The sequence below is a fragment of the Emydura macquarii genome, unplaced genomic scaffold (genome assembly GCF_026122565.2).
Source record: "Emydura macquarii macquarii isolate MOO-44397 ecotype Brisbane River unplaced genomic scaffold, CSIRO-AGI_Emac_v2 contig_3433, whole genome shotgun sequence".
In the NCBI taxonomy this organism is placed as follows: domain Eukaryota; kingdom Metazoa; phylum Chordata; order Testudines; family Chelidae; genus Emydura; species Emydura macquarii.
In genome coordinates, this window is record NW_027133570.1 from 1 (window position 1) to 9163 (window position 9163).

The 9163-nt window shown below is 51.5% G+C and overlaps 1 protein-coding gene across 1 annotated transcript; it reads right to left on the minus strand.

Moving 5' to 3' along the window:
• Nucleotides 1-437: 437 nt before the first annotated feature.
• LOC137144261 (integrin alpha-M-like) lies at nucleotides 438-9003 on the minus strand (the record flags this gene model as incomplete). Its single annotated transcript, XM_067534464.1, has 8 exons — nucleotides 438-516; nucleotides 770-853; nucleotides 1014-1093; nucleotides 7220-7333; nucleotides 7473-7614; nucleotides 7821-7894; nucleotides 8561-8692; nucleotides 8846-9003. Coding segments are annotated over 8 exons (863 nt in total), but the record flags the coding sequence as incomplete, so codon positions are not given.
• Between the last annotated feature and the right edge of the window lie 160 nt (nucleotides 9004-9163).

Consider the following 9163-nt stretch of genomic DNA (forward strand, 5'->3'; position numbering starts at 1 on the left):
GCTTCAATCCATCCCCAGGGCAGGGGACTGGCTGGCTCAGCGGGTGGGAAGAGGACACAGGGCCTTTCCGCTCAGAAGCAGCCTGTCCCAGTAGGGGATGCGATGGGGCACAGCAGACATCACAAGGCCCATCACACACACACACACACAAACACACACAGGCACGGACAGGGAGAGGCAGGTACCTTGGAGGGGACGACCTCAGGGCATCCACACCTGGACCGCATTTCAGCTCCACGGGGGAACTGGAATGTGACTGAGACGGGAACACGTCGCTGCCGCAAGTTCCTGACCTGAAAGAAACAGACCCTGCACAGGAAGCTGCAGGAAGAGAATCCAGGAGTCCTGGCTACCTGCCCTTCACAGTTCAACTCACTAGATCCCACTCAGGCACTTCCACTCCCTCCCTCTGCTCTGAGCCACCTCCTCACACTCACCTCGTACCAATGGGTCACTGTTACACTAGCCCCCACCTCCTTGGCGGAGAAGTTGACGTATTTGGTCGACTGCTCGAGGCTGGGGGAGGAAAAGGATGGCAGGAGCGAGAGAGACGGGAGTGTGACGGATGGGGCTGGGGAGTGGCGGGATGGTGTCATGTTCAGGATGGGGCGCTGTGCTGCAGGGAGGTGCTCAGCAGGGGGCGCTCTCCCCTCACAGTCAGTGCTGGCCCCGATGCCCCAGTGTGGCACTAGGGGGCGATGTGCTGCAGGGAGTGCGGGGGGGGGGCTCAGCAGGGGGCGCTCTCCCCTCGGGCTCTGCACTGACCTACCTGGTGAGGATGATGAAGATGCCGTACTTGACAGGCAGCTCCTCCCGGTGAATCATGTGCTCGGTGATGGGGCCGCCATTGTCACTGGGGGCGGGGAGGGAGGGCAAAGGTGAGAGATGTGAGCAGATGCAGTCAATTAATTGTGCAGGGAACACACACGACAACAGAGCAATGACCTGCCCCACCCTAGACACTGTCCCCTCCCGCTGTCCCCCACCTTCATAGCCCTGCACAGCCCCCTCACCTGCTGGCATTGGCTGTGATCTGCAGTCTGTCCCCCAGGTCAGCCTCAGAGGAGACGTCGAAGGCTGTGACGAAGACAACCTGGAAAACACACGCGGGGTGAGAGAGCCGCTGGGCTCAAGGCCTGGGGAACTGCCAGAGACTGTGGGGAGGCAGGCACAGGGATCGGGGGAGGGGGACTGTTTTATGAACTTAGATGGAATAAATGGGTCCAGAGAGTCAAAGGTGCTAACACGACCCTGTCCCTGTCCAACATTAATCAGGGATATCCTGGGTTGGGATCCAGAGACCTGAGCTGGCTTCGTGCCATGGCCACGCCCCATTAAACATCCTTTAATTACAGACACAGAGAAGAAATTGCTATAGCCTTTGCAATTTACCGTGTTCAATAAGCCTTTTGTCTTCACCCTCTGCCCTTTGCCTCTCACTGGAGACAATGTTGGTTATTTTCTGTTTGCTTATTTAGGGAAAAGGAAGTAGGGGCAGCAAAGCAGAAAGGTGAGTGAGAGGGAAGCTATTGTAAAGTTGGAACTGGAGAGACTGCAGGTGGCAGAAAAAGAGAGAGAACGTCAGAGAATCTTGGAGCTGAAGCAACTGGAGAGGAAAGAAGAAGGGGAAGCACATCTGCAGGCTCTGGAACTGAGAACCCAAGAAGCCAAGACCCAGAAAATAAACCTGGAGGACAAGGTAAGAGCATGAAAGCACTGACTGGACTTGCTAGTAAAACAGATTCTAACTCTTCTGCGCCACTGAGTCCCACCTCTACAAAAATCCACCAATAGGAACAATTGTGTCCTGCATACAGAGACAGGTGATGTTGCAGAGTGTTTCGCTACCTTGAGAGCCTGTGTGTGATTCATCAGATTCCTGATGGCAAGAGAATCCCCACTTTGGTTGCAAAGCTATCTGGCAATGCTCTGCATACGTTCAATGAAAGGCCAACTGAGGATGCTTTCAATTATTGTAAATTCAAAAAATGGTTTCAAAACTATTTCAGATTCCCCTGGAACCACATAGAGTGAAATGTAGAAATCTTCAGAGAGGTGCTTTTATGAATAATGGGGAATCAGAGAATCAGAGAAGATGAGGGTTGGAAGGACCTCAGGAGGTATGTAGCCCAACCCCCTGCAGAAAGCAGGACAAACCCTACTAAATCATCCCAGCCAGGGCTTTGTCAATCCGGGCCATAAAACTCTCTATGGGTGGAGATACCACTATGCCCCTAGATAACCCTTTCCAGTGCTTCACCACCCTCCTAGTGAAAAAGTTTTTCCTAATGTCCAACCTAGACCTCCCCCACTGCAGCTTGAGACCATTACTCTTAGTTCTGTCATCTACTACCACTTAGAACAGCCTAGCTCCATCCTCCCTGGAACCTCCCTTCAAGTAGTTAACAACTGCTATCAAATCCCCACCCCCCACTCTTCTCTTCTGCAGACTAAACAAGCCTCATTCCCTCATCCTCTTCTCATAAGTCATGTGCTCCGACCCCCTAATCATTTTTGTTGCCCTCAGCTGTACTCTCTCCAACTTGTCTACATCCTTTATGTAGGGGGGGGCCCAAAACTGGACACAATACTTCAAATAAGGCCTCACCAGTTCTGAGTAAAGGGGAATAATCACTTCCCTCAGTCTGCTGGCACTGCTCCTACTAATGCAGCCCAATATACTGTCAGCGTTCTTGGCAATAAGCGCACACTGTTGACTCATATTCAGCTTCTCCTCTGTAATGCCGAGGTCCTTTTCTGCAAAACGGCTGCCTGGCCAGTCAGCCCCAGTCTGTAGCAGTGCATGGGATTCTTCCGCCCTAAGTGCAGGATGCTACACTTGTCCTTGTTGAACCTCATCAGGATGAACGATTTTCTGGGGAAATGGGTGAAGGGCAAAGGGGCTGCAAATCTTGAAGCAATGTTTGACCTGGTTGCCCTGCAGCATTTCCTAAGCATATGTAAAGATGATGTGAAACAGCGTCTATGGGACAAAAATGTAGGCACGGTGGATGAGATGGCATCTCTAACTGATGTCTTTGAGCCTACCCAGGTATCCATTGAGAACAAACCACAGAAAAAGGGGTTTAAATCAGCGGGGAAGCAGGGTTCTCATTTTATTCCTAGGAAGAAATAGGGTGTCCAGGAGGCTGGGCAGTCACTTCCCCTCAACCATTCCTCTAACTCACAGCCCAAATCTCCTGTGAAAAGAGAAGAGTCCAAAAGATGCTATCACTGTTATTCCACTGATTACTGGAGCAATAAATGCCCTGTGCTGGGAGGAAATGGACAGCCAATAGCCCATGTGAACGCTGCTGTCCTGAGCACAGAAGCTCCTCAGGCACGTATCGCTTACACATGGGTTTTGTGAGATTGGCCTCTGCAGAGCCAAACATGGGGCACAGGAGGGTTGCCAGGGTTAATGGCAGAGTGTGTCTGGGGTGGAAGGACACAGGGGGCAAAGAATTCTCTGCTCACGCAGCGTGTAGCCCCAGATGTCAGCATATTATCTTGGGCAAGTGGCAGAAAGTGTAGCTGTGGGTGGAATCAGGGGCTCTGTGCCGCCATCTCGAATTCATGTGGTGCGGGATGATTTGGAAAGGGTTTTGGCTGTGGGAGTGATGGAACACCTCCTGGGGAACATTAATGGGGAATGACTTTTTCCATGTAGCTCAGGCTGTTAAGACATTCACCCACAGAGAGGGGGAGGATCAAACTGGGACCCCAGAGGGAAGGGTTGAGGCTGTTGAGGAGCTGCTGAGGAGAACGGAGGAAGTCTTTTTAATTCCTCTGCAGCAGGGAAAGCTGCATGCTTCCAGGTGGAGGGAGGTGGGAGGTTGAGCCCAGCTCCTGCACTGCAGCTGGAGGAAGGGAGGAGAGTGTACGTACGCCTGTCAGCGAGAGAACTGTCCAGGTGTTAGCTGCCAGCACATTGCAGCTGAGCAAGGGACAGATCCCAATTTAGAGAGCATAGAGAGAGGTGTCTTAGAGGGCAGCGCAGAGGAGGAAACTGGAGAAGAAATAGTGAGAGTACAGGAATGTCTCCTCACTGGTCTCTTTGGGGAGGATGCCCAGGACAGAATAACTGATTCAGCATCCGTGAAACCCAGGCACTCAACCTGTGACTCAGGTTTTGAGAGGGAGTTGTGTAACTGGCCTCCTGGTGGGGAGCAGTCACACAACTGATCTCTCGGAGATGGTCTCCCCCCATCCAGGTTTTCAGGACGCTGTTCCTGATGTGCTTGTGGAAATTCCCTCTGTCTCTTTAAGACAGGATGTAGATCCCTTCCTACTAAAGAGACAACTGTCTGTGAAAATGCAAAGGACCCATCTAACAGAGGGGAGGAGGGATTCCCCTGGACAGGGAAAACACAGAAAGTAGCTGTGGGAGAGAGAACTGCTTGGAAAAGGTATATGTTCATAGCCGAGAAAGCACAGATCACAACCCTCTAGGAAAAAGGGGCAGGGAAGGTCCCAGTGCTGGAAGCGGGGATCACAGGGTTACTTCAAGAGGGGAATTGAATATTTTGAATGGGTATAACCCTGGGGTTGGGAGACAGCTCCACAGTGAACTAGTGAACCCGAAGAAACCCCTACACCCTTCCTTCAAACCCTGGAGTGCCAGCAAAGATGCTATTGCATTGAGAATCCATACAGAAGGGAACACAGAAGGGAAAAAAAATCAGTAACCAATCACATGCTAAGGAAGGTGTTGAAAGACACAATGGACATTGAACAAAATAGACTGTCCAAACAGAAGGCATGCTATGATAAAGATACTTGGAAAGGCCTACCTGTGGTGAAAGATTTGGTGTTATTTTTAAACTTCATGAATGATAAAAAGTTGGATGCCAACAGTAAACCTTATACCAAGGAATTTTGTATTGATGGTTAATCCTATGAAAAGGTGTAAGAGGCATGATTTTTGGGAAAAGTTTTTGAACATCCTAGGAGTGCTAAATAAGAACATATCCTGTGTTAAGCCCCCTCAGGTAATACTGCTTCTCAGCTAACACCTGTAAACAGTGTGAAATTTGTCACAGAAGAGAAACCATACTAAACCTGGTCTGCTGTGTGGAAGAGGACACTAAGGCACACCACCTCAGGGCATTAATGGCTGCACTGTAGAAAACATTAATATCTGCATTGAGTTAAGACCAGGTGGGAAAGGAAAATGGTACAGTTACAAATAAGAGTGGTTTTCCAGCAACCCAGAGAAGGCACACAGGCTAACTAAAGTAAAGGGGAGGTGTGGTACACAAAGAAACAGCCTGGAAAACCCCATATAAAGCACTGTCATGTAATGATGATATGTTCAGTACAATGCATGCCTTGTGAGGTATCATTTTGAAAGTCTTGATCTGTTGAATATTAATAACTAGATGGATTGTGTGTGCTACTGTTGTATGTGAAGTTATGAAGTTTTGCTACATGTGTGTTACTGAAATATGTTGTGAGGTGGGAAATACCCAGAACCAGCCGTTCAGGTAGAACAATGGAATAGTCAGACAGCGTTAATGGCTCACCAACACCCATCAAGGAAAGAATCGACTATCTCAGAAACTGTCTACAATGAAGGTTTCTCAGAGAGCACATACACAATGGACACTGCTTGACCAATGGGAGCAGAGCCCCACCTCATAGCAAAATCTTTCTAGTGAGTTGGAAGAAACTATAAAAGAAGGGATGAGACATCATTACTTGGCCTCTCCTCTTCCCCAACCCCAAGTTCCAAAATACCTGGAAGAAACATCTTGAGGACAAAGACTTTAGACTGGGGCGAGTATTCCCAGGATGGAAAAGAACCCAGCCTGTGTACTGAGGATCTGCAACCAGCTTGTACCATCATTCAAGGTGAGACAGTGCTTGATTCAAATCCCGTTTAGTTTGTAGAACTCAGATTGCAAATGTATTTTGCTTCTTAAGTAACCAACTGATCCATAAGCCTTCTACTTATATTCACTTAAAATCTATCTTTCTGTAGTTAATAAATCTGGTTTATATTTACCTAAAACAGTGTTTTTTGGTTGAAGTGCTTGGGAAATCTCAGCTCAGTTTACAAAGGCTGGTGCGTGCCCTCTCCACATTGAGGAAGGGATGAACTGGGTAATGAACTTACACTGGCTAGGCTTCTGACCAATGTGAGACAGTAAAGCTCTGGGGTGCAGGGCTGGGAGCCAGAGTGAATTGGTTGGAGTCTCTCTATTGTTGGTTCATGAGTGGCTGGGGAAAGCATTCATGTAACTCAGCTGGGTGTGTCCCTGTCTGTGGATGTCTGTGTAAGTGCAATACCTGCTAGAGGTTCGTGGCTTGACAGCATCGTAGTGTGAAAGGAAGCCCAGGTTCGTGAGAGAGAGTCTAGATTGCACCCTGGGGTAACTAGTCACACCTGGTTGATAGAAGACAAAACTAGGCAAGCGCACAAGTGGGAAGAGCAAAGAGCAGCACAGAGAAAAAAATGCAGCTTCTGCCACTGCTGCTGCTTCACGCTTCCGACCTCACTGTTGGAGAATCTCGGGATCAGCATCTCCAAGCTGTGGCAACTCGTACCACTCTCAGGCTGGTGTGGGCCCCGGATTTAGCTGCAGTCCTGGGCACAGGATCACAGCAGTGCTGTACAATCACAGGTTTGGCTAGCTCAGCCAGATGTTTCTTAGACAGAGGGAAGCAGGAAAGAGATCAGGAAGGGAAGAAATAAGGCGGGAGGGCAAAGAACCCATGCCATTGTTTGGGATTTCGCTGGAGCCGGAGGTGGTGACAGTGCACCTCTCAGGATTCAGATGATGAAAGTCCAGTTATGTCATGCTGAATCCCAGGGGATGGAGGAGGGGCGACCATGATGATGATGCTCTCGCCTTCCCCTTCTTTCGTCTGTTACTCAGCCATGGCCACCTCCCTCTTCCCAAAGCTTCTTTTAAGGACACAAAAGGGGGGGGGGGGGAACAATCCCCTTCCTTCATTATTTTGTCCTCCAATGAGGCCTTATTTCCAGCCCCCTCAGTTCTGGTCCTTCAGTTTCCAGTCCCGGCAAGACCTTCCCCCAGCCCCGGAGCAATGTCAGGGCTCTTTGCGCTGACTTGCTGGGCTCTCCCGGGCACTTTCCCTGCGACATTTCATCACAGGTGGTGCTGACACCGAGAACTTCCACTCTCTGCTCACAGTGGGGCTCACACTTAGGGGCAATCACGGGCCCGGTGATGAAGCCAGGCTCTGCCTCTACCTCATCTCCGCTCCAGAAGATTGGGTGGTTGACGTGGCAGGTGCTGTTCCTCTGAACCTGCTCCTTGGAGGCCGGGATCGAGCTGCACTTAATGGCCATGGCCCTCCTGTTGGACTGAGAACGGGAGAACGGTCAGTGAGAGACGGGCCCATGGCACCACCTGCTGGGCCCTCTGCCCTCTCCCTGCCTACTCTCACACTCCTCCCCTGTCTCCTGCCTCTCATGACTGCTGCATGTGGGGGTGGGGCTGTACCTGGAGCAGCAGGACCCGGCGGTAGGACAGCATGGCCGGGTAGAAGAAGCGCACCGTGGTGTTGTAGGAATTCTCCCCACGGTTCTGGACGGAGATGGTGGTGTTGAGTTCACGGGTGACCCCCACCACCAGGGTGCTCATGCTAAGAGGTAGAGAAAGTGATGAGATTTGTCAGAGCAGTGCCTGGGCAGCTCTGCAAACTTCCCCACAGCAGTGCCCCCACCCAGGATCCTTCAGCACTGGGAATCTGGCAAGATCTCCAGCTGGATGTTGAAGATCTCAGGCCTGATGGAGCAGGACGGGTCCCACCATAGAAGGTGTTTTTCAGGGGTGGAAGTGGTGCCTTACCCAGAGAAATTGAAGGAGATTTTTAAGGGGTCATCGCAGCGTCCATCTCTGCCGCAGTCCTTCTGAAACGGGAGCTGGGGAGAGACCCAGGGGAGCAGGGATCTAGGTGGGTGGGAAGTTGGAGCAAAAATGCAGGGACCCAGTAACCCTCCAGTTACCCCAACACCTCCCCAGACCCTGCACTAGGAGACAGCAAAACCCATCATCAGTCCCGCTCCTGCCATACACACCCTCCTCCTCCCCCTTCTGCCTCCCTCCTCCGGCCAGCAGCAGTGTCACACTTCCAGGGGTGCCAGGGCTGGAGGAGTGGTTGACTCATGGGGGAGAGAATGGCACACAGGGCCTTTCCCCTTTGGGGGGGGGGGGTGACAGCCTCGATACAGCCTCAGGGCAGAGAACTGGCTGGCCTGGGGGCGGGGGCATCAGGGCATGGGGCATATCCCCTCTTGAGGGCTCTGGCCAAAATAAATTTTAATACTAAAAATTTTCCAGCAAAAATTATTTTAGTCAAAAATATTTTATTTTTTGCCGAAAAATGTGGGGGTTCTTGGGGAGAAGCTGGAATATTCTCATGAAGGGGAGCCAGGTCCGTAGCCAAGGCAGACACAGCATCCATCTCCATCACCCTCAAGTGGCTGCATTTGTGAAGGGGTTTAGGAGGCTGCTTGCTTTCAAACACCAAGGTCACTGGCTCCATCCCTGCAGCAGACCCACCACGGGGCCTGGCTCTGGCACCTTACCAAGCCTGCTGTCATTAAGGGGGAGTCCTCACTCAGGATGGGTGTGAGGTGGCCGGCGTCAGTGATGGGCTCCCCCATCAGGCTGTAGTTGAGGCGCAGGGTGATGGGGGTCCGGGTGTCCTCAGGGCAGAGCTGGGGAGACAGAGACACACGTCGGGACCCGTGAGGAAAGGGGGATGGGTGGGATCCAGAGAGAAGTTTGTTCTCTGGGTGAACTGAGAGCCAGGGGAAGGTTGGAGGGGCAGACGCAGAGTGATGGGAAGGAGCCAGGGCTCCTATACTTACAGGTAACATTATCTGGTACATCTCACATCTCGCTCTTCGATGCCCATCCTTAGCTCCCTCTTTCAGGATGGGGCTGTTGGAGTCGAAGACGGTTTGAATCTTCGTCCATTCAGGGTCCAGGGTCAGGCTGTACTGGATGCTACTGGAGATCCTGTCACCTACAGGGCGGGGAAACAAGGGACAGAGAGAGACTGAGCGTGGGAACCAACTGGAGAAATAGGACACGGGGCCTTTCCACTCTAGGGGGCGCTGCCTCCAATCCAGCCCCAGGGCAGGGGACTGGCTGGCTCAGGAGGGAGGGAAACGGGGGGAGGGCTT